Source organism: Hipposideros armiger, unplaced genomic scaffold (assembly GCF_001890085.2).
Source record: "Hipposideros armiger isolate ML-2016 unplaced genomic scaffold, ASM189008v1 scaffold_735, whole genome shotgun sequence".
Classification (NCBI taxonomy): Eukaryota; Metazoa; Chordata; class Mammalia; order Chiroptera; family Hipposideridae; genus Hipposideros; species Hipposideros armiger.
The window spans coordinates 679,524-706,454 of NW_017732085.1; the positions used below are offsets into that span (position 1 = coordinate 679,524).

Sequence of the window (26,931 nt, forward strand, 5' to 3'; positions counted from 1 at the left end):
CCAAATGCACTTTTCACACAAATACAACACATAGGCTTGATATAATAATACCTACATATATAAAACATTTTTGGTAGCTATTAACTGTTGGAGTCAATTAAAGAAAATTGACTAATTATGTATTCACACTTATAGATTAGAATTTAGAGCTGGAAGAAATCCTACAGATATAACTGACTTCAACTTCTTTATTTTCAAGAGGCCCAGAGAGGATAATTTTACTTTATAGCCTCTAAAGAGCTAGTGATAGATGGATTAATGTGATGGCATGCATAAAGCCTTATTAGGCCTATGGCTCTAAGATATGAAAATGGTTTGATTTAAAATAGCTAATAATCTATATTCATCTAAACATGAAACACAAAGAATTTGGGATATACTCTCTCTGATAAAACTGAATTCAATTATTCAGAGCTCAAATCTGAATGGGAAGGCAATATAACAAATGAAAAAAATGCAGCAGTACAGAGCAGAGTACAGGGCACAGAGTACAGAGAACAGAGCATAGAGCACAGAGTATAGAGTACAGATTATAGAGTATAAATATAGAGTATAGACTATAGAGTACAGAGACAGAGTATAGAGTACAGAGTATATAGAGCACTGAGTATAGAGTACAGAGCACAGACTGCAGAGCATAGATTATAGACTACAGTGTATAGAGTACAGAGAACAGAGTTAGAGTCTAGAGAGCACAGTATATAGAGTACAGAGTACAGAGCAGACTACAGATTGCTAGTTACCTAACCTCTTGTTTCCTCATCTGTTAAATGTGCTAAAAACAGACATGGGCTTGTTGTAAGGATTAAATAAATTAACAATTGCATATAAAATACTTAATACTGTGTGTAACAAAGGCAGTGCACAATGAATGTTAACAATTATTAATGCTGATCTGTATCTTCATTAGCAAGTTAACTAAGGCTCAGAGTAATTTGGCCAGAGTCACACAGCTGTGGCAGAGCTGATATCTGAGTCCTTATTATTCACTCTAAAGGCTACTTTTATTTTGTTCTACAGCTTGTAATTTCCCAATGCAAGTGGAATTAATTTTCTGAAGTATTTCAAATGAGGTGTTAAACATGGACAAAGTTTAATAACTAACTACTAGAGTATTTAACAATGAGAAAAAGCAGTCACTAGATAATTTAAATTCTAAACCAGCACCATGAACTAATCTGTGAATATGGAACAGTCTGTGAAGCTCCTGTAGTTGAGGGTAAAGGGTACAATAGGCACTAAAGTGAAAAACCCATGATTAATGCTCCTTTAGAAGGGGAAAGCATTGTAACTGAAGTTATTATAAAATATTTTATTAATAGTCGTTTCCCCCCAACATATAATATTTATATGCTTGTATAAGGTAGATTTCCACTAAACATTCAGCATATGTGTGTTGTAATACAGCCTTCCTTGATATAATTTAAAAGAATCATGTAAATTATTTATTATAAATGATATATATCTAATTTAACATTTACAATTTCTGCTTATTTTTAGAGATCAATAAGGCCATAGAACATGCCCTTGTGAACCAGAAGGGTTTGAGTAAATAAGGAAGGAAGGAGGAAAGGAAAAAGAAAGGAAGTAGACATACCTGTCAATCATTAATCATTTTATATAAAATTTCTAATAGAAAAGTCAACAACACATGCATTAATTATGTTATTACCTTTTCAAGAATTAAGTAGCTAGGACAAATACATAACTGGGGAAGGAGGTATGTTGAAGGGAAAAGAAGGGCAAAAGCAGTAAGTTTTTACACAAATTATAAAGCTTAAAATTTTTAAATAAATCTTTCAGAAGATATAGAGAGCAGTAAGCTGCCACAATTAGGAGAGTAATTTAAAAGTTTTCCAGAAAGCAAAGGAAAAAATGATTGGGCTAATTGGTTAATTCCTATTTAATGAAAAAGGGCAGTGTTTAAATATGGTCTTGAAGTGTATTTTAAAAAATCTTATTCCATAGTGTATCTTATTTTAAGCACTTGCTATAGAATTGTTCATGTCGTGGAAGTCTTTCAAGAGAAAGTACAAAGTAAAATTGCACACACCTCTCACCGCTTTTAGCTACCCTTATTCCAATCAAACCTCCCAAATTGGAGGTATTGTAAAAAAAAAGAACATAGTCAGCTTCCCAAATCTCACATTCCTAATCTTCCAGATCAGAGCTTCCCTAAGGATGAAACCACTAGTAGTACATGGAGGAAAGTTGCAACAGTTTTAATGGTTATATATTTAATTTAGTGTTTCCAAAAAAATAACTACTATATCAGATACATGATTTTATGGATGTTTTTGCTTAAGACATTTTAAAAAGTAATTTATGGTAGATTAAAAAAATTTAAATAATACTGGTGGCAGGCACTTCAACCTGGCAAAAATCATGAGAGTGGTCTCTGAAGTGAACTTTAGGGAACATTGTTAAGTGATGGCGGCTGCCATGAGTTTATTTCATTCTCAGTGCAGGGGGCTTGAGAAATGACCAAACAGCTCTCTAATGCCTAAACACTGTGCTAGGAGACTGATAACTGTATTTGAGCTCACTGACTGAGACTACTAAAATAAACACCTTACACTAAATCCAAAGCTTTGAGACAAATGGAATTAATAAAAATATGCTATGTAAGTCAGGTTTCTGAATAATCTCATAGAAGACTAAATACTATATGTGGTTTTATCTCATATTACATATTATAAAAGAACCACTTTTAACATATTTTTAAGAGATGTTTTAAAGTAGTTTTATTATGTATTCTTTTCTATTTAAACGTATGAATCCTCATTATTAATTAAATGCATTTGGTGAGAAAACCAAATACTTAGATAAATCTTTGTACTTCTGTATAAGTCAGAATTTCTTCAGAAAAAACTGGTAATATTTATATGTAAGCAAAATATTTAAGATGATAGATATGGCTTTAGAAGTCACATAACTTAGATTCCGAATCTAAAATGCATAACCATGATATTAAATACTTTATATAATGACCAGCTGCTGCCTTATTAGTGGGAAAAATATAACAGGGATACAGATTATATATTTAATATTTGCATTGGAAAAATAAATTATACTTGCTTTAATTACTGTTGAATGGATTTACCACTAAGAATTAATATTTCTAAGACATAGCTAAACTACAGAATATGTTTTATTATATCTTATTCTACACTTAAGATTAGAGGCATTATCTATACTAGATGTTTAAATATTTATTCCTTTGTTTGTTAATTTTCCAACTTCGAGAAAAAATGCATTCCAATCTTTGCATTTAGGTTAGAAGAATGAACCAATCTTTTCCATTTTATAATTTGGGACATTTTAATTGATTAGTCAAAATGAAACAATGAAAACATAAAAGTAGCACAAGAAATCAAGAATGAAGCATGTGGAAATCATGAAGTACACTAAGGTATGAAATAAATTATGGCAAATGATAAGCAGTAAAAGCAAACAAAAATGTTTTGCTACTCTTATATCAAGGAAGTTAAGTACCAAGAACTTTCTTCCCAACACAGAACCCATTATATTAGCTATAAGAAATCAAAGTACACCTATATCTCACGTGTGTGGGCATGCATACTGTCTAGGTCAGCCACCTGTGCCTAACCTGTGTGAGCCAATAGTCAATGTGTTTAGATAGCCAGCTGCTCTCATACAGTCCAACTGATGGAAACATCTTCAATGGATTAGAAGAGAGAGTTTATAATATATACTGCAAACTTTGGGGGAGTTGCAGTAACATATATATTCCAAAACATTTCTGAGTTTATTTTCCACACCAGATTTTTTTACAAGATTATTCTGCAAATAGTTAATAAAATGAAAAACTTTTCAAATGGATAAAGAAAATAGAAAAAGCTCTCCAGTGGTCAGTCAAAAGTAGTAAGTGAAGATTATAAAATATTTATCCAAGTTTCTTGAAAGCTCAAATATTAGTCATGTCTGAGACCTACAAATATAAACAGAAATTTAAAAAACAGTTGGGAACTAGTTTAGCAGTTGAAAGGTACTCAATAAATATTCATAGACAGAATATGATACTAGAACTCTCTGGCTCTTTAAATATGAATTTGTATGGAAGGCATGCCAACAATTCCATGGCAAATAAAAGAAAATTCTGGAAGAAAATATTAATCTCAATATCTTCTCTCATTTTATGTTCAAAATGGCAGCTTCCAAAATTAAAAATTGTAACTTGCAAAATAATTTATTGGGATTAAGCTGGCTTGGAAAAATCACTCAAATATAGTTTAAAAACTCAATTTAAAAGGAAGGCTTATTTTACAGATCAAATTTAGTCATTAATAGTTACTTATTTCAGGACTGCTTCTTCTCTTTTTGAACCCCTTCCTCCATTTTTTGAGCCCTTTGAGCCTCGCCTTTGCATGTGGCCCACTCAAACTCTTTGGAATGTAATTTCTCTTCTAATAATGGGCCCTTGAGCCATTCTCTACTGCTTGGGCCTACTTCTATTTCTTTGAAATGTACTATCTCTTCGAATAAACTTTTTTTTTCAGTTACTTTACTCCGGCTTGTCATTCAATTCTTTGCTCGAGTTGCCAAGGACCTGCACTTTGTGCCCAGAAGGGCCCACTCTCCGACAACAATTTTAATTATTCTACCAGCCAGAATAACAAAGAGGACAAGGGAAAGTTCCCCCATCCCCAACATACCTATTGTTCATCCTTATTAGATTCAAATAAGTGTCTGGCTGTTCAACATCAAAGAAAAAAATAATAAAGCAGTTACTCCATTTGATTTTTGTTTAAAAAAAATAAAAGAAATGGGAACCAAGCTCAATGATATTTTTAATTTTGTGAACACAGGCCCCTACCACTTCTCACTTGCAAAATCAAATGCCTACAGGGGCCAGGCAGGTATTCAGTGAAAATGAATTTACGGAATGAGCTGGGGAAAAAACCCCAAAAGAAATGACATGGCTCTATTAGTTTATTGTTCATTTAATATTTTTCATAAAGTCATGAATCTAGAAAAGAAACATTTAATTAAACAATAAAAAACATTAAAAATGTTACTTGTTTCACTATTAATCTCTGTCTATTTAAAAGAAGGAGTCTCAACTTGTACTACAAACCTAGGACATATATTTCACAACCAAAGCCATTACAATACTTTTCTGTTTTTATACTTTTAATCAACACTCAGAATCATTTGTGACTGGGCTCTATCTACAGGGAGCACAGAGATAGAAAAGACAGCTCTTGCTCATCAACTGAGGAGTGGTGGTCCTCTGAGGTAGCTGACAGTTTTTAGTTTAGCTACTGAAGTGCTTCAGAAAATATGAAATGTCAAAACTTTGTTTCTTGCAAGTCTTTTTCTATTCTCTCTCTTTTTAAAGATTTTATTGGGGAATCAGGGCAGGGGAACAGATAAGTTGCTGTCCTTTTGTTCTTCAGTCTAGTTGTGGAGGACGTCACTTCACTGGCCCATGTTGGTATTTATCATTGTGCTCTTCTCCGGTAAGAGGGTCGCTCCTTGGCCATTGGACGGCTCCTCACAGAGGCTCAGGGCAGCTCACGAAAGCTCATGACAGCTTCCAATCAGCCCCACTGCAGCCTACGCTGTCGCCGGTGACTCATGGCAGCCCAGCTCCAGGTTGACTTGTTGTTCACCGTCTTAGCTGTAGAGGGCGCAGCGGCATTGGCCCTCATGTGAGATCCGAACCGGGTGCTGCTGCTCAGAGGTGGTGTCCCAAGCCACTCGGCCAGCCCTCTTTTTCTATTCTCTTAAGGCAAAGTTCTGTTTTAGACTTTGACAGCATTGCTTTAGAAGAGTGTGGGTGAGTGAGGACGACCATAAGGACTGACAGCCATATTCAATATCATAGGTATGGCATAATGGTTCTTCCACAATCCCTTGGTAGGCAATAGATTTATTGCAGTTTTAATTTTTAAAAGTATGTTGTTTTCAAGCAAGCAGAAAGTTTTATTTTATTGACCACTGCCTAGAATAAGCCTTTCAATTTTCTTTTTTGACATGTTTGAACAAGCTGATGAATGAAATATATTTTATGGAAACCACAAAATCCACATCAGGTGTGAAAGTGTCTTTTTTTTTTTTTACCTGACAAGTCAAAACTATAAGTCATGCTAAGTGGCCACATCGTTGAAAAAAGAAAACAAACAATAAAAAGAAAGCAATTCAGCTGTTACAAATAACAGGGAGGACGAAAAAAAAGGGGAAGATTCAAGAAGACCCATAGGGGCACATTCCAGACTTCTAAGGCATAAGGCAATGAATAAAAATCTGAAATATAACAAAACCGTGAGTGTTAGTTTCAAATCTACCAAGACTTGAAATGGAGTAACAATAAAAGAAAACAAAAACTTTTTAAAGAACATGTTCAAAATGAAAGTATAATAAAGATACAAACAATTTAAAGAATCATAGCACAGGATTTTTTACTTAAAACACAAAATATATCAAAAGAAAAAAGTAGCTATTTAAAAACATGGTTTTAGGGAACATTCCAAAATCTTTAAAATTTAAGGATAAATGTGTTCTTAAATAACTTATTTCAGGATGAAAATTCGGCTCTCTGCATAAAGGTGAAACATTTTATTTATTAAAAAAAATCTCATTCAGGAGCTAGCAGCATCACAATGTGACAATAAACTGTCTATTGTAGGCAGTATAACCTAGTAGTTGAAAAGAGGCTGTAGGAGCCAGAATGCCTAAGTTTGAATCTCAGCTCTGCCACTTACTAGCAGTGTGATTTTGCTCAAGTTACTTAATCTCTCTGTGCTTCAGTTACTTTATCTGTAAAATGGTAATAATGTTACGTATCTCATGGGATTGTTATGAAGATTAAATGATTTCATACACAAAAAAGTGCTCAGAACAATGCTTGGCACATAGTAAAAGCTCAATAAATATACTTTCTTAAGAATAAACTTATTTCCTGTTGAAATCATTTGTTTTTAAATTTTTATTACATACTAAAAACTACTGAATTGTATACTTTATTATTATTATTATTATTATTATTATTATTATTATTTTTAGCTGAGCCATCCTGCTACCTGTTGGCAGCTCAGCAGCTGCTCAGCTTGGGCTGGACTCGAACCGCTGTTGCTCAGAGCTCAAACTCTTGAGTGAGCTCTTAACCAACTGAGCCACTCGGCCGGCCCTCTGAATTGTATACTTTAAATGGGTGAATTTTATGGTAGGTAAATTATATCTCAATAAAACTTTTTGAAAAGGTTATTACAAAGATTTGAAGAATTTGGGTATTCATAACAGTGAGAATTATCTATTTCCACGACAGCCCAGAATTTTTACCAGGACTGTCTATTCTACAGCCGAAGCTCAGGGAGGACAGGTATCTTTATGGTCAGAAGAGAATAGAAGGCTAGAAGGGAGGTAAGTAGAAGGCATATCAGGCAGAATGTCTCCCTAGTTGATATTTTCCAGGCAGACTGCCTATTGAGTTCTAACACCAAATTTGATACAATGTAAGTATCTCTCAATATGTCTTTTGGCAGATGTTTTGAAAGGAACAATTTATATATACAACCTAAAGTCTCAATATAGCATTTTTAAAAAATAATGTGAAGGAAAGCATTGAGTTACATCCAAATACAACTTAGCAAGATGTCAGAATCATACGTAGATGTTTTAAAAAGCACTTATGGCAACAAAGGGGATGTGAATCTTAAATGGGCAAATAAAGCAACTGTTAACAATCATCCTTACTGTTTGATGATCAGGAATAATACTTTAGGTATTTCATCCTAATATATAAAAAAGAATGTAACTTTTAAATAAGCATTTTACTAAGTTTTAATTGTCTCATAGGAAAGTGGTTTAGAAATTTTATGTTGATGAGAATAACCTTTCACGCACCATTAAAAAAAACTCTGCATTTCTAAACTCAAATACTATCAACTCTAGATTTCCCTAATTATGTGAAGAAAATAAAATACTACATAGTCTCAAAGTACTCATCACTCTTCTCTGATATCTTCTTATTCTGCTCTTCTCTGATACATGAACATATCTTTTGAAATAAGACTACTGCACAAGAAAGAGATGTTAATGTTTCTTGGAAGATGAGGTTCAGATCTTTTCCAAGGTTTATATAACACAAAGAGGTCAGCAATTGAGCATCATAGCTGCTAAGAGGTTTAGGAAAAAAGACGCTTTTGAAGAAACAACTTATATTTAAAACCCAAAGTCTCAATACAGTATGAAATGTTAGGAAAAAGAAAATGTCAAATATGAACAAAGACTATGTTAACAAGAATAGTAATTTCAGACTTATTAGGAAAGAATAGAAACAGTCTGAAAACAATAGTGAAATAGATTAAAAACCACCACTTAGCCACATGTAAGGATATCATGTCCTTATAAATAATGTTTTAAGTCATATTAAATGGCATAAGAAGATGTTTATGCCACATACAATGTCAAACGAAGAGAGAATACTGTATACATACAACTTGTTTCCACTTCATAATGCACAAATAGATTTGCAATGAATGCCTCTGGCTGTTGAAATTATAGGTAATATTTCTTTTTTAAACATTTACACATTTTCCCCATTTCAGTAGTGGGTTTCTACTTGCAATTACATGGAGGAGAAAGGTTATGAAAATATTTAGGGTGGCCAGCCAAGTGGCTCAGGTGATTAAGAGTTGGCGTAAGAGCGTGAGCTCTGAGCAACAGGGCCACTGGTTCGATTCCCACATGGGCCAGTGACACTGCGCCCAAGCTGAGCTGTCGCTGAGCTGCCAACAGGTGGCAGGATGGCTCAGCTGGTCTAACAACAAGATTCCTTGTTCAATGGTGGACTACGCTCACCAGCAACTAAGACTGAACTCGGCACCTTGAGCTGAGCTGCCACCCGGATGGCTTAGTGGATAGAGCGTGCGCTCTTAACAATAAGGTTGCTGGTTCAACTCCCACATGGGATGATGGCTACACCCACCTGCAACTAAGATTGAACACAGCACTTTGAGCTTAGAGGCCACGAGCTGCCGATGGGCAGCCAGATGGCGACTGGTGCCCTCCACAAAAAAGATTGAAGAACAACAACTTGGCTGGTCCCCTTCCCCAATTCCCCAAAAAAATGTTCAAAGAAAAATATTTGGGGAAACATTTCTTCAAGTTAATTCTGCAAAACTTATCCCAGCCAAACTCCCCAAAGCAAAACTATATAGTAAGAACCAATATACATATATATAGAAATAATGAACCCAAATCCTCTATTGTCCAATTAAAATTCAAGGTCAGTTTGAATGCAGAATTCTAGAAGTAAGTCTCTCATAGAACAATCACTTTCTGTAACAGCTCAATTATGTTTACTGTGAAACACGAAGTTGTCAAGATATAATCAACATAAAATTGATATTTAATCATTCTAAAGTAGGGCTCCTATTAGTTAGTATCTAATTTGTTTAAAATAGAACAGGGCTGGCCGAGTGGCACATTGGTTAAGAGTTGGCTTAGAACGCCAGCTCTGAGCAGCAGCACCCTGGTTTGGATCTCACATGAGGGCCAGTGATGCTGTGCCATCTACAGCTAAGATGGTGAACAACAGCTCAACCTGGAGCTGGGCTGCCCGTGAGTCGCCAGCAGCAGCGGTGGCTGCAGCCCCTGCTACAGTGGGCTGCCATGAGCTACCGTGAGTGGCTGGCAGCCAGTGTGAGCTGTCGTGAGCTGCCGAGAGCGGCCGTCTAATGGCTGGCAAGTGACTGCCTCACCCGGGAAGAGCACAATGATAACACCAACATGGGCCAGTGAAGCAACATCCTCCACAACTAGACTGAAGAACAAAAGGACAGCAACTTGTCTGTTCCCCTTCCCCGATTCCCCAATGCTGTTCCCCTCCCCCAATTCCCCAATAAAATCTTAAATAAAATAAAATAAAATAAAATAAAACAGAAGAATATGTTTGTGATGACCTTCCAGGCAATGTTAGAGTGTCCTCTTGATGTCTTGCCTTAAACTCCCTCAAATGGTCTCACTTAATGCCCTTTTATTGGCTGCTGTTAACACTCATGTATTATCTCTTGCAGCATGACCATGCATGATACTCCAGAGTCACTCTTCTATAAGCATCTATGGGCAGGGAAAATGCTACTCATCTCTGTATTCAACTAGCTGGTACAGTGTTTAATAGAAAATAAAGGTTCAAAAAACAATTGGAAAAACAAAGAAACTAGATGTCAGCTATCATCCAAATCACACAAGCACATTATGCTTGTTTTGTTCCTTTTTCTATTCTATTGGTGCTTCCATTAAAGTTTATAATCCCTAAGCCTAATTACTCTTTACTCCTATAAATCAGGAAGCTTACTTTCTCATGGTAATCTGTTTTACCTTATAGTTTTGTTGAATCTTTTCGATTACTCCCATTATTCCTTCTCAAGGCACAGTAATTTTTTAAAGAAAAATCTAGCCTTAAACTCCTATCCCACAATAGCATTTTCTTATTTTTCCATAGTGGTTCTAATGCTACTCTCTCAAGAAAAATGCACATACATACGAGCACACTTTTTGAAATATGCATAATTTTTTAAAAAATATTTCAGGGGATTCACAGATCTTCCGCTCAAGGATTCCCAGGATAAGAACTCTTGGTTCATACGGTGTGTGTGTGTGTGTGTGTGTGTGTGGGCTCATTATTATATAAATGTTCATATGGATTTGTCAGTTTGCAAGCTTTACACTTCATTTCAAGAGACAACACTTGGTACCATAAAAATTAGACAGGACTAAATTGATACAACTTTTACTTTGTACCTTTGTAATTGCGAAGCACATTCAAACATTTCAACACCTATGGGAGTATTTATTACAGCCTCATCCCTGTACTAGGGGCTGGGGGACACAATAATGAACAAGACAGACATGGGTCCTGTCATCATGCAGGTCACAATGTAACAGAAGGGCTGAAAGTCAAAGAATATCAATATGAAGTGATTAAAGAGTTTACAGCTGGAAGCTGGAAGAGCAGTCAGAGCTGATGCAATAAACTAGACAAGAGAAGCTTGGGTTAGGATCGTGGCTGTTGGGCTAAACAGTGGAAGACTAGGAAGACCCAGAAGTAAAATCAACAGGGCTTGGCTATTAAGAGTCAAAGATGATGCTGAAGTTTCTGTCTTGGGCACCCTGAGAGGGGAAACAGGAGATGGTTTGGAGAAGAAGCAGATAAGTTCACTTGTGGACGGACGTGTTGGGCTTGTCTTGTTTGTAGGATATAAGGAGGCCCTATCAGATAGAAGATGTATGAGTCTGAACTTTTAGAGAAATCTGTGCTGTAGATTAGGAACTGGAAGACAGTCAGAAACAAAAACCATGGAAAAGGTTGTGGTTTAATAGGGAAAAATGAGCCCAAGATAGAAACCTGAAGGATCAAAAAGAGTCTGAGAAAGGTAGAAATAGAGATCAGGGGAGAAAACTAGAAGAGTGTGTGTCACAGAACTGATTCCTTTCCTGTGCAGGTGTAACTATAATCTATTTTCCTAAAGGAAGTTTCTCTAAATTCTTTGGGCATCTTACAAATTGGAAGAGAGCTGTATAAACAAAATGTTTACAAACATTTTATAATATGGTCTATGTATAAACCAAAATGAATGTGTGCTTATAGAACACATTAAAAAAATAAATATGATAAATATAAAGGAAGTTTGGGAATAAGATAAATGATATCAGGTAGTAATTGATGCTTTGATCACATAATGCCATATTTTTAAACCCATAATTAAGACAATAGAAACTTGAAGTAAAACTATATATCTACCTTTCTAAAACAAATTGTCTTGCATATATATAATAATTTATAAAGTATTTTGACTACAATCTTATTTAATTCTTACATAAAAGCCATAATGAAGGTTCAGAGAATTTTACTCCCCTTCTGCTGACACAGAAATTGATGATCAGAGAGGTAAAGACACTCCTAAAACCGGTCTAGAGATTGGCAGAGCTCTTTCCACTAAGCCATGATGCTCTTATATAGTTCAATATCATATAAGGAAAGCATTTCCTATTCTATGAATTTCAAGTAAGAGAGTGTGTGTGTGTGTGTGTGTGTGTGTGAGAGAGAGAGAGAGAGAGAGAGAGAGAGAGAGAGAGAGAGAGAGAGAGGGAGAGAGAAAGAGAAAAGAAACAAGTAAGTAATGGGAACTCCATAGACTATCTTGACTTTATGCCATTATGACATTATTTTTCACTGAGCTGGTTGTATAAAGACACTTTTTCAAATGGATGACTCTAGAACAGGAGTGTGGTAAGTAGCTGACTCACCTAATCTACTACGTCTAATTTCTTCTGGTGAGACGGGCCGCAGCTTTCTTTCTGCTTTGATTTCTTCTAATATTCTTTCATGGAGGCTCCGTGGCCGTGGTGGAGTAGGTTTCAGTTTTCTGGCTGAAGCCTTGAAAAAAAACCATGTTTGGAGACTTTGATTGGTTGTCCTTAAATAATTTTTACTAAAGTCAATTCATGCAGTATAGTATTATGAAATTATATTTTATTGACTGAAACATTGCTTAATAAAAGACTATTTTAAAGTCATTATCAAGATTCCTAAAGCAATAGGGAAATTACTGAATTTCACAATAATTTAGTCATGTGTGCTTAACTGATTTTAAGGAAACAGTTTTGCTATATATAATTATGTTCTCTATTTGCAAGTATGATAGGCAATCAACTGAAATGCAAGCTATACTTCAATACTATTATTGTTTTTGAAATTAACATTTTTGAGTAAGTCATCACAACCTAATTCTTAGATTATTAGTATTATTTTCATTCTATAGTTGAAGAAATAAAGGCTCTGGGAGAGGCTGATTAACTTGCTCAGACACATGTGGCTGCTAAACTTTGGAGCTAGAGTTGCAAATCCAGGTTCATTTGACTCCATGCTCTCTGCTGTACCATGACCTGCCTACTTAAAATCATGTCCTAGGTGGCCTCTTTCCCTACTTTTAAAAAGATTTATAAAATGGATGATTAGTTTTGCTTTAGATACACACAAACTGGGACAGAAATACCATTCCCTTTCCAGTTAATGAATGTACACAGGTTTGAGAGATGTTGGGGAGCACTGGCTATTCAGCCAAGGGGAAAAGACGTGAATAACAGAGAAAACATAAACTAATATTCATCCAGATTAGAATATTCTGATTCCATGGTCACTAGAAAGAACTCTGTTAACCTAAGAAGATAATTAATATAAAAGTAAATGTGCATTTACTGTAAAATCATATCAAAATGATAATTCAATCAGGGAGGTTATTAGTACTATAAAGTAAATTGGAAGGGCAATTCCTACTAGGAACAATTTGGTATTATATTTTAGCTGTTACTCTAGGAGGTGTTTGTTCAGATTTTGCACTGTAACCCAGGTTGTTTTGACTTAAAACATCCTAAAACATAAGACAGCCTTGACCGAATAAATTTTAAGTATTTTTCTGTGACTTAAGTGTAACTTACAATTGGGCTTCATCATTCTGAGAATAAAAGCTCAGTGTAAAAACTAACCACTTTAAGAGCTGAGTTCTAGAGAATACACCCTAGAAGAGAATAATTCATTCTGTGAACTCCAATCAAGAGGAATATGTCAAATTACATACTGGATTTAAAGGAGGTCTTGATCTGATGAAGTCCAGGATGATTTCATGAGCACTTTTTTTTAACCTAGGAGGAATATCACCATTCACCTGAAAAAGAAAAAAAAAGAAAATTCACCTGATTATGGGATTATCACTATAAATTTCTGGGCACAGCTGTTATCTCAACATATGCCACAAAATTACTGAAGTAATCTGTAACGTAGTAATGTAATCTGCTTCTACTAAAGACGCATTTCAAATAATTAAAATGGAGAGTAAATAGCTGTCTGGTTTAGAGCAAAAATAACTACTGCAGAATTGAAGAAATTCCAGGTTCATTTTAGTTTCATCATTTTGGGAAATTACATATAAGATACATCCCCCCCAACAAAAGTTTTTAAAATTATAAATTTAAATGGAATAAATGATAGTATGCTTATTAATTAATTATTAATTAAAAAAGAAAAAAGAAACATATCCCAAATAAAAGAACAGTAGAAAAACCCACAAAAAGAACTAAATAAAATGGAGGCAACCGATCTACCAGACAGTTTAAAACATTGCTTATAAGATTAAATGAAGCACAGGATCAAATCATGGATTTACAACACAAGGTAGCATGAAATACCCAATTGGAACAACAAAAAGAAAAATGAACTGAAAATAAAAACCTCTGGGCCGGCCGAGTGGCTCAGTTGGTTAAGAGCTCGCTCAAGAGTTTGAGCTCTGAGCAACAGCGGTTCGAGTCCAGCCCGAGCTGAGCAGCCACTGAGCTACCAACAGGTAGCAGGATGGCTCAGCTAAAAAACAAAAACAAAAACAAAAACAAAACAAAACAAAACAAAAAAACCCCCAAAGATAGTTTAACAGGCCCCTGGGGAAAAAAGTATAAACATTTGCATCATAGGGGGTACCAGAAAAAGAATAGAGAGAGCAAGGAACTGAAAATATATTTGAAGAAATAATGGCAAAAAACTTTCCTAACCTGATGAAGGAAATAGACATACAAACCCAGGAAATGGAAAGTCCCAAACAAGATGAACCCAAACAGGCTCCCATCAAGACACATCATAATTAAAATGGCAAAGGTTTAAGATAAAGAATGCTAAAAGCAACAAGACAAAGACAACTACTTACTTACTAGAGAGCTCCCATAAGACTACAACTACTTACTTACAAGAGAGCCCCCATAAGACTATTAGCTGATTTCTCAACAGAAACTTTGCAGGCCAGAAGACAGTGGCAGGAAATATACAAAGTGACGAAAAGCAAGGGTCTGTAACCAAGACTACTCTACTGAGCAAGTCTATCATTTAAAAGTAAAGACAAAATAAAAGAGCTGCCCAGAAAAGTAAAAGATAAAGGAATTCATTTCCATCAAGCCAATATCACAAGAAATGTTAAAAGAACTTCTTTAAGAAGGGGGAAAACAAACAAAAGATGATCAAAAATATGAAATATAAAATGGCAATAACCATGAACCTATCTAATTACTGTTAATGTAAATAGATTAAATATTCCAATCAAAACACATAGTGTAGTTGAATGGCTAAAAAAAAAGACCCATGCATATATTGTCTACAAGAGACCCACCTCAGATCTAAAGACACACATAAACTGAAAGTCAAGGGATGGAAAAACTTATTTCACACAAATGGAAATGTAAAAAAAAACCTGGGCAAGCAATACCCTGACAAAATAAACTTTAAAACGAAGACCAGAATGCGAGACAAAGAAGGACATTACATAATGATAATGAAATCAATCCAACAAGAAGGCATAACACTAGTAAACATCTATGCACTCAACATAGGAGCACCTAAATATATAAAACAAATATTGACAGACATAAAAGAAATTAACAGTAACACAACCATAGTAGGGGACCTTAACGCTCCACTGACAATAATGTATAGATCTTCCAGAAGAAAATCAACAAGGAAACAGCAGCCTTAAATGACACACTAGACCAGATGGATTTAATTGATATTTTTAGAGCATTTTACCCCAAAGCACCACATTCTTTTCTTTTTTATTAAGCGTAATTCAATACATTCTTTTTATTTTTTTATAGCTTTGTTGAGATATAATTCACATACTATACAATTTACCCATTTAATATTGTGGTTTTGGTATATTCACAGAGTTTTTCTACCATCACAACAATTTTATTTTTTACTTTATTTCATTTAAATCTTTTTATTCATAATTACATTAAAATTTAGGCATACAGTACAGGAAGTTGAAGGACTGCACATCAAAAGCCACCATTATCTACCCTTTGCTCCTCAATTTGGATCATTTGGGGTAACGGTGTTTTTATCTATTATTATTTTTTAAATTTATTTTTTCTTATTAGTTTCAGGTGTACAAAAACAACATAATGATTAGACATTTACACCCATCACAAAGTGAAAATGCCCCCAAGTCTACTACCCCTGTGACATCATATATAGCTATTGCAATACCATTAAGTGTATTCCCTATGCTGTACTTTACATTCCGTGACTATTTATATTTAATTATAGCTCACATTCAATATTATTCTACATCTGCTTCAGGTGTACAGGTCAGGCATCTACACAATCTATAAAGTGATCTCCCTGATAAGTCCAGTACCCATCTGGCACCCTACATAGTACGCACAACATTATTGATTATACTGCCCATACTGTATTTCACATCCCTGTGACTATTTTGTGACTACCAATTTGTACTTTCTAATCCCTTCACCTCCCCCATCTCCCAAACTCCCTCCCATCTACCAACCAACAGTTTTTCTCTGTATCTCTGAGTCTACTTCTGTTTTATTTGTTCATTTATTCTGTTCTTTAGATTCCACATATAAATGAGATCATAGGGTATTTGTCTTTCTCAGTCTGAATTACTTTACTTAGCATAATGTTCTCTAGGTCCATCCATGTTGTTGCAAATGGTAAGATTTCATTCTTTTTTATGGTAGACTAATACATCATTCTATAATGTGTCACAATTTCTTTATCCAATTGTCTATTTATTGGTATTTTGGTTGTTTCCATATCTTAGCTATTGTGAATAGCACTGCAGTAAACATAGGGGTGCATATATTTTTTTGAATTAGTGTTTTGGATTTCTTTGGATAAATACCCAGGAGTGGAACTGCTGGTTCATAATGCAGTTCTGTTTTTAATTTTTTGAGGAACCTTAATACTTTTCTCCACAATACTTTTCTTAATACTTTTGCTGCACCTATTTGCAATCCCACCAACAATGCACGAGGGTTCCCTTTTTTCCACATCCTCTCCAACACTTGTTTGTTGATTTACTGATGAGAGCTATTTTGGCAGGAGTGAGATGGTATCTCATTGTGGTTTTTATTTGCATTTCTCTGATGATCAGTGACATTGAGCATCTTTTCATTAAGTCTATTGGTCATCTGTATGTCCTCATTAGAGAAATGTCTCTTCATGTCCATTACCCATTTATTAACTGGGTTGTTTTTTTGGTGTTGAGTTGTAAGTTTTTATAAAATGTGGCTGTTAACCCCTTATCAGATGTACCATTGGCAAATATCTTCTCCCATTCAGTAGGATGTCTTGTTGTTTTGTTGATGGATTCCTTCGCTGTGAAAAAGCTTTTTAGTTTGATGTAGTCACATTAGTTTATATTTTCTTTTGCTTCCCTTGCCAGAGGGTAATGTCTGCAAGTTTGCTTCCTATATATTTTTCCTTACATGAGTTTTAAGGTTTCAGGTCTTACATTTAAGTCATTAATCAATTTTGAGTTTATTCTTGGATATGGCATAACAAGATAGTCCAGTTTCATTCTTTTGCATGTATCTGTCCAGTTTCCTGAGTACCACTTATGGAATAAACTGTATTTACCCCAGTGTAAATTCTTGCTTCCTTTGTCATAGATTAAATGACCATATAGGCATGAATTTATTTCTGGGCTCTCTATTTTGTTCCACTGATCTATGTGTCTGTTTTTATGGGAATAACTGCTATTTTGATTATGATAGCCTTGTAGTATAATTGGATATGAGGTAAAGTGATACCTCCTGCTTTGTTTTTATTTCTTATGATTGCTGTAGCTGCTTGGGCTCTCTTATGGTTCTATATAAGTTTTAGGATTATTTGTCCTAGTTCTGGGAAAAATGTCATTGGTATTTTGATAGGGATTGTGTTGACTCTATATATTGCTTTGGGCAGTATAGACATTTTAACTATATTAATTCTTCCTATCCATGAGCAAGGTATATGCTTCATTTTTATCTTCTTTAATTTTTCTTTTCAATGCCTTATAATTTTCTGAGTATAGGTCTTTTACTTCATTGGTTAAATTTATTCATAAGTATATTATTTTTTTGTGATGCAACTGTAAATGGAATTTTTTTCTTAATTTCTATTTCTGATAGTTTGTTAATGGTGTATAAAAATGCAACCGATTTGTGAATATTAATTTTGTATCCTGCTACTTTCCTAAATTCATTTATCAGTTCTAACAGTTTTTTGGTGGAATCTTTGGGGTTCTCTCTATATAGTATCATGTCATATGCAAATAATGGCAGTTTTACTTCCTCCTTTCCCATTTGGATGCCTTTTATTTCTTTTTCTTGTCTGACTATTGTGACTAGAACTCCCAGTACTATGTTGAATAAAAGTGGTGAAAGCGGCCATTCTTGTCTTGTCCTGATCTTAAGGGGAATGCTTTTAGTTTTTTCCTATTGAGTATGATGTTACCTGTGGGTTTGTCATATACGCCCTTTATTATGTTGAGATATGTTTTCTCTATTCCCACTTTGCTGAGAGTTTTTATCATAAATGGATGCTGGATTTTGTCAAATGCTCTTCCTGCATCTATTGATATGACCAATGATATTTATTTTTCATTTTGTTTATATGATGTATCACAGAAATTGATTTGTGACTATTGAACCAAGATTGCATACCACGAATGAAACCCACTTGATTGTAGAGTATGATCTTTTCAATGTATTGCTTAATTCGGTTTGCTAATACTTTGTTGAGGATTTTTGCATCTATGTTCTTTAGTGATATTGGCCAAGAATTTTCTTTTTTTTGTAACGTCTTTGTCTGGTTTTGGGATCAGGGCAAGGGTGGCCTCATAAAATGATCTTGGGAGCTGTCCCTCCTTGTGGATATTTTGAATAGTTTCAGGAGAATAGGTGTTAATTCTTTTTTGAATGTTTGGTAAAATTCACCTGTGATGCCATCTGGTCCAGAATTTTGTTTGTTGGTAGCTTACTGATTGATTCAATTTCGTGGTAGTAATCAATCTGTTCACATTTTCTGTTTCTTAATTCAGCCTTGGAAGAATATATGCTTCTAGGAACTTATCCATTTCTTCCAGATTGTCTAATTTGTTGGTACATAGATGCTCATAATATTTTAATTTGTTTTTGTTTTTGTTTTTTTTTTTTGTATTTCTGTGGTGTCTGTGGTCACTTCTCTTTCATTTCTGATTTTATTTACTTGGGTCCTCTCTCTTTTTTTCTTGATGAGTCTGGTTAAAGGTTTGTCAATTTTGTTTATCTTTTCTAAAAAACAGCTCTTGGTTTCATTGATTGTTTGTATTGATTTTTTTGGTCTCTATTTCATTTATTTCCACTCTGATCTTTATTATTTCCTTCCTTGTACTCCCTTTGGGATTATTCTACCGTTCCTTTTCCAGTTTCCTTAGGTATAAAAATAGACTGTTGATTTGAGAGCTAGAAATTTTTCTTGTTTCTTGAGGTAGGCCTGCATCGCTACAAATTTCCCTCATAGGACTACTTTCGATGTGTCCCATAGATTTTAGGCAATTGTGTTTTCATTTTTGTTTGCCTGAAAGTATCTTGATTTCTTCCTTGATCTCATTGTTGACCCCATTCATTGAATACTAGCATATTATTCAGTCTCCATGTGTTTGTGTGTTTTTCAGGTTTTTTGTTTTATTTTGTTTTGTTTGTAACTGGTTTCTAATTTCACACCACTGTGGTCAGAGAAGGCGCCTGATATGATTTCAATCTTCTTAAATTTATTGAGATTTGTTTTGTGGCCTAACATGTAATCCATCTTGGAAAAGGTCTCATGTGCCCTTGAAAAGAATGTTTATTTTGCTGCTTTGGGGTGAAATATCAATTAAAAATATCAATTAAATCTTTCTGGTCTAGTGTGTCATTTAAGGCCACTGTTTCCATGTTAATTTTCTGTCTGGAAGACCTGTCTAATGGTGTCAGGGAGGTCTTAAAGTCCCCTACTATGATTGTGTTACTGTTGCTCTCTGCCTTTATGTCTATCAATATTTCTTTTATATATCTAGGTGCTTCTATGTTGAGTGCATACATGTTTACTTGGGTTATGTCCTCTTGCTGATTTGTTACTTATTATTACATAATGTCCTTCTTTGTCACTTATTATAGTCTTCATTTGTAAGTTTATCTTGTCTGATATAAGTATTGCTACACCAGCATTTTTCTCATTTTCATTTGCATTGAATATATTTTCCATCCCTTTACTTTCAACCTGTGTCTTTCGATGTGAGGTGAGTCTCTTGTAGATGGCATATACATGGGTCTTGTTTTCTTACCTACTCAGCTACCTTACATCTTTTGATTGGAGCATTTAATTCATTTACATTTAAAGTGATTATTGATGGCTTCATAGTTATTGCCATTTTATTATTCATATTTTTTATCTTTGTTAGTTTGTTTATTTTCTCCTTTCTTCTGCTTAAAAGTCCTTTTAACATTTCCTGTAACACTGGCTTGGGGATAATTGCATTCATTTAGCTTTTTCTTATCTGGGAATCTCTTTATCTCTCCTTCAATTTTAAATGATAGCCTTGCTGGGTAGAGTAGTCTTGGTTGTAGGTATGTTTTTCATCACTTTGAATATCTCCTGCCATTCCCTTCTGGTCTACAAAGTTTCTGTTGAGAAATCAGCTGACAGTCTCATGGGAACTCTCCCTTATGAGTAACTAGTTGTCTTTCTCTTGCTTCTTTTAGGATTCTCTCTTTGTCTTTAACCTTTGCCATTTTAACTATGCTGTGTCTTGGTGTGGGCGTATTTGGGTTCATCTTGTTTGGGACTCTTGCCTTTTTTGGGCATGTATGTCTATTTCACCAGGTTGGGAAGTTTTGGGTCATTTCTTCAAATAGGTTTTTAATCCGTTGCTCCCTCTCTTCTCCTTCTGGTACTCCTATGCTGCGAATGTTGTTATGTTTGATGTTGTCCCACAAGTCCCTCAAACTATATTCATTGTTTTTTATTCTTTTCCTTTTTGTTGTTCCAATTGGGTGTATTCTGCTAACTTGTCTTCTAAATCTCTGATTCGATACTCTGCTTCATCTAATATGTTGATTCCTTCTAGTTTATTCTTCATTTCAGTTATTGTATTCTTTATTTCTGACTGGTTCTTTTTTATGGTTTCTATGTCCTTCTTTATCCTTGCTATTTCTTTGTTGAAATTCTCAGTAAGTGCCTTACACATTCTTATAACGAGTGTTGTAAACTCTGTCTCTGGTAGGTTGGTTGCTTTCATTTCATTCAGTTAAATTTCTGGAGGCTTCTCATGTTCTTTTATTTGGGACATGTTTTTTTGTTTCCTGGTTCTGGCTGCCACTCTGTATTTGCTTCCATGTATTAGGTAGATCTCCTATGTCTCTCATTCTTTGCTGGGTGGCCTTATGTAGTACATATCCTGTGTCATCCAGTTGCGCAGTCTCCCAAATCTCCTGTGTATGTGTTCCAGGAGTGTCTCTTTGTATGTTGCGTGTGTTCTTCTGTAGTAGTTAAGCCTTAATTGCTTTTGGTGCATCAGTGGGTGGGATTGACTCGTAGGCTCATTAACTGTGAGGACTGGCTACACCCACAGTATATGAGCTGCTGTGTGGGGGCTGACCCCTCAGAGGAGGCTTTGCTCCTACAAGCTCTTGTGCCTTTTGAGACTCCCCTTTGGGTGTTCTGCTTATGGGGCTAACCAGGTGCTCTTGTGCGGTCTGAAGCTGGCCTGTGGGTGTATTGTTTCTGGTGTCTCTTTGGTGGGGCTCCCATGCAGGGCAATTTAAGCCTTCCCTGTTACCAACCCACGGCTTCCTAGAAGGAGCCTCAAAGCTATGTGTGGTTGGCTGCTGCCCATGCTAGACCTGGAGGTATGTGGGGATGGCCTCGCTGTGAATTTAGGCTGGCTGCCACCAATAGTGGGCCTGAGGCAGCTTAGCAAAACATCTAGTGCCCCTCTAGGCCTATTGCCACCCACCAGCTGCCCATAAGTCCCAGCCATTGAAAGAGCCTCCATAGTTGTGTGTGCCAGGTTGGTTGACCAGTGTTGAGACTGCCTTCAACAATGCAGCACTAGCTGGGTGGGGTGGAGTTCAAGGGAGTCATGAGACATGGCCGGTGGTTTTTATGTTAAAACAGATCCAGTTCACAAACCAGTGCTACACCTGTGACTAACTTTCACAGTGCCCCAAGAACACTGCAGTCAGTCACCACCTCAGGCTCACAAATTCCCAGAAGCTATCCCCAAGTGGCTACAGTGCAGTTTTTGGGTCACTGTCCATCACAAAAATCTCCATGGCTGTTGCAGATTGTCTGCTGTTGTAAAAAACCTCCATGACTTGTGGGGCAGGGACAGCCATCCAGGAGCTGAGAGTGTCCTTGGCAATGCAGCTTGAGGTGGGTAGGGCGGGGTTCCAGGGAGCTAAGAGGTATGGTCAGTGGTTTCTACAAAGTCAATCAGTCTCAGCTCCCGCACTGGTGCTGGGCCCATGACTAATGCACAAGAACACTAACACCAGACACCACCCACCTCAGTCCCGCCACCACCCATCTACGCTAAGATGCAGGTCTTGGGTTACTGCCCAGCAGCAAATGTTTCCCAGGTCACCATAGGCCCTTTGCCCACTATAATCTGCAGCGTGTGGAGCTGGGCAAGCAGCACAGCAGTCAAGAATTTCCCAGGCGAAGTAGCACCAGCTGTGTGGAGGCAGGGGACCCAGGGTGTTACCAAAGGAGTGTGCATGCGTGGATTTCACTGCACCAACGTGGTCCTAGACTTGGCTGTTTGGGGGAGTGCTTAACCTTAAAATGATGGTGTCTTTCTGTAAGCCACACGTGTGACAGGCTCCACACAGGGACAACAATGGTCCAGTCCCTCCAGGGCCAATGCCTAAGCCACATAATTCAGTCCTTCCCTGCATGTCCCTGGCCCTCCCAAGCTACCACCTCTCCACCAGAGACTGGGTGAGTGCCCATAAGTGAGAGAGTCCTTGTGCCAGCCCTATAAGGGGTGTTTGGGTTTCCAGCCACCTTCCGTTCAATAGGAAGGACAGACAGAGTCCTCACTGATTTTTTCACTGTCAAATGCCGTGGGCATTCCTCTTCCTGGCACAGGACCCCTGGGGAAGGGAGGACCCTCCCTCTTTAGGGGGAACCTCTGCCATTGAGGTATCCCTCCTGGCATTAAACCTCTATCTGTGGGTTTGGACTTGGCACGTTTCGTGTCTCTATCCCTCCTACCAGTCATGATATGGCCTTTTCTTTACATCCTTAGTTATAGGGTTTCTGTTCCTCTAGCGTTCAGATGATTCTTAAGGTTGATGGTTGTATAATTTACTTGTAATTTTGGTGTGATCCTGGAATGCAGTTGGCATAGCATTTACCTCATCCATCAACTTGGACCTGTAGCACAATATGCATTCTTTTCAAGTACACATGGAATGTTTTCCAAGGTGGACCACATGTTAGGTCACAAAACAAGTCTCAATAGATTTTGAAAGACTAAAATCATATCAAGCATCTTCTCTGACCACAATGGTATGAAACTAGAAATCAATTAAGAAAAAAGCTGAAAAACACAAAAATACATGGAGGCTAAATAACATGCTACTAAACAATTAATGGGTTACAAAATGAGATCAAGGAAGAAATCAAAAGCTATCTTGAGACAAATAAAAATGAAAACACAATTTATGGGACACATCGAAAGCAGTCCTAAGACAGAAAGTCATATGAATGCAGGCCTACCTCAAGAAACAAGAAAAATCTCAAATCAACAGTCTATTTTTACACCTAAGATCTGGAAAAAGAATAGCAAACAAATCCCAAAGTGAGTACAAGGAAGGTAATATAAAGATCAGAGTAGAAGTAAAGAAAATAGCAGCTGAAGAAACAATGGAAAAGATCAATGAAACCAAGACTGGTTCATTGAAAAGATAAACAAAATTGATAAAACTTTAACCGGACTCATAAAAAAAAATCCAAGGAACTCAAAATCAGAAATGAAAGAGAAGTAACCACAAACACCAGAAAAATACAAATAATTTTAAGAAAATACTACAAGCAATTATACGTCAACAAATTGGACAATTTGGAAGAAATGGATAAATTCCTAGAAGCATATACTCTTCCAAGTCTGCATGAAGAAGAAACAGGAATCTGAACTGACTGATTACTACTAATGAAATAGAATCAGTAATCAATAAGTTTCCAACAAATAACTTTCCTGGCCTGGTGGCTTCACAGGTGAATTTAACCAGATATTCAAAGAAGAATTAACATTTATTCTTCCGAAACTATTCCAAAAAATTCAAGAGGAGGGAAGGCCCCTAAGCTCAATGAGACCACCCTTCCCCTAATTCCAAAACCAGACAGTGACATTACTAAAAAAAGAAAGCTACAGGCCAATAGCCCTGATGAACACAAATGCAAAAATCCTCAACAAAATATTAGCAAATTGAATTCAGCAATACATTAAAAAGATCATACACTGTAATCAAGTGGGATTTATTCCTGGGATGCAAGGATGGTTCAATGTCTGCAAATCAATTAACGTGATACACCACATAAATAAAATGAAAGATAAAAATCGTATGATCATCTAGCTGGCCAAATGGCTCAGTAGGTTAAGAGCTTGCTCAAGAGTGCGAGATCTGAGCAACAGGGTTGCCAGTTCAATTCCCACATGTGAGCCAGTGAGCTCTGCCGAACTGACCTGCTGCTGAGCTGCCAACAGGTGGCAGGATGGCTCAGCTGGTGAGAGCATGTGCTCCTAACAACAAGGTTGCCGGTTCAACTACCACATGTGATGGTGGGCTACGCCCACCCACAACTAAGATTGAACATGGCACCTTGAGTGAGCGGCCACGAGCTGCCAAGGGGTGGCTGGATGGCGACTGGACTTGGAGCTAAACTAGCTGCACCCTCCACATGTAAGATTGAAGCACAACAACTTGGCTGTTCCCCTTCCCCAATTCCCCACACTGTTTCCCTTCCCCAATTACCCAATGAAATCTTAAAAAAAAGTACAAACTGGTGAAATTAATAAAAACAAATACAATAATGTAAATAGATTCAGAAAAACCATTTGACAAAATCCAGCATCCATTTGTGATAAAAACTCTCAGCAAAGTGGGAATAGAGAAAAAATATCTCAACATAATAAAGGCCATATAAGACATAGCTAACATCATACTCAATGGAAAAAAGCTAAAATTGTTCTCCTTAAGATCAGACAAAAGAGAAGGATATCTACTTTAACCACCTTTACTCAAAATAGTACTGGAAGTCGTAGCTACAGCAATAAGACAAGAAAAAGAAATAAAAGGCATCCAAATGGAAAAGGTGGAAGGAAAGCTGTCATTATTTGCAGATGACATGATACTATTATCTAGAGAACCCTAAAGATACCACCAAAAACCTATTTGAACTGATAAATGAATTTAGTAAAGAAGCAGTGTACAAAATTAATATTCACAAATTGGTTACATTTTTATACACCAATAATGAACTATCAAAAAGAGAAATTAAGAAAACAGTCCTATTTACAATTGCATTCAAAACAAAATAGGAATAAATTTAACCAAGAAGGTAAAAGATCTGTACCCAGAAAACTATACAACACTGAAGAAAGAAATTGAAGAAGATACAAACAAATGGAAACATATACCATGCCCATGTATAGAAAGAATTAACATCATTAAAATGTCCATACTATTCAAAGCAATCTATAGATTCAATGCAATCCATAATAAAACATCAACGGCATTTTTCACAGAACTAAGACAAATAATCTTAAAATTTATATGGAATGACAAAAGACCTCAAATACCATAGCAATCTTGAGAAAGCAGAACAAAACTGGAGGTATCACACTACCTGATATAAAACTATACTTACTACAAGGCTACTGTAATCAAAATAGCATGGTATTGGCATAAAAACAGATGCCTAGATCAATGGAAGAGAATAGAGAGCCCAGAAATAAACTGCTGTGTATATAGTCAGTTAATCTATGACATGGAGGCAGAAATATATAGTGGGGTAAAGACAGTCTATTCAATAAATGGTGCTGGGAAGACTGAACAGATACATGCAGAAAATGAAACTGGACCATCTTTTTACACCATATACAAGAAGAAACTCAAAATGGATGTAAGACCTGAAACCAGAAAACTCCTAGAAGAAAACATAGGCAGTAAACTCTCTGACATTACCCTTAGTAATATTTTTTTCTGATCTATCTCCTCGGGCAAGGGAAACAAAAGAAAACATAAACAAATGGGACAAACAGTGTTGGGGAATTGGGAAAGGGAACAGCCAAGTTGTTGTTCTTCAATCTTAGTTGTGGAGGGTGCCAGTCGCCATCTGGCTGCCTGATGGCAGCTCGTGGCCTCTAAGCTCAAGGTGCTGTTACAATCTTAGATGCGGGTGGGTGTAGCCACCATCCCATGTGGGAGTCGAAACAGCAGCCTTGCTGTTAAGAGTGTCGCTCTATCCACTGAGCCATTCGGGTGGCAGCTCAGCTCAAGGTGCCAAGTTCAGTCTTAGTTGCGGGTGGGCATAGCCCACCATCAAACAGGCAGTCTTGTTGTTAAGAGCACATGCTCTCACCAGCTGAGCCATCCAGCCACCTGTTGGTAGCTCAACAGCAGCTCAGGTTGGGTGCAGCATCACTGGTCTATGTGGGACTCGAAACGGTAGGCCTGTTGCTCAGAGCTTGCGCTTTTTTTTTTAAAAGATTTTTTTTTAATTGGGAAATTGGGGGACGGGAACAGTGCTGGGGAATTGGGGGAAGGGGAACAGACAAGTTGCTGTCCTTTTGCTCTTCAGTCTAGTTGTGAAGGACGTTGCTTCACTGGCCCAAGTTGGCACCATCATTGTGCTCTTCCCAGGTGAGGCAGATCAGTCACCGGCTTCTGGACAGCCACTCACGCTTGGCTGCTGGCTACACACGGTAGCCCATGGCAACCCACTGCAGCAGGGGCTGCAGCCTACACCATTGCCGGCAACTCATGGCAGCCCAGCTCCAGGTTGAGCTGTTGTTCAGCATCTTAGCTGTAGAGGGCAGTGTCACTGGCCCT

General features: G+C 36.6%; 1 protein-coding gene across 2 annotated transcripts in view; it reads right to left on the reverse strand.

Annotated features, from left to right (window-relative positions):
• SPIRE1 (spire type actin nucleation factor 1) overlaps nucleotides 1-26,931 on the reverse strand; it is a 121,359-nt gene that overhangs the window by 31,533 nt on the left and 62,895 nt on the right. For both annotated transcript variants that reach the window (XM_019627514.1, XM_019627513.1), the window contains exons 5-6: nucleotides 13,608-13,694; nucleotides 12,277-12,406 (exon numbers count right to left, since the gene is read on the reverse strand). In XM_019627514.1, coding sequence (XP_019483059.1) covers nucleotides 12,277-12,406; nucleotides 13,608-13,694 — 217 coding nt within the window. The remainder of the gene's footprint in view (nucleotides 1-12,276; nucleotides 12,407-13,607; nucleotides 13,695-26,931) is intronic.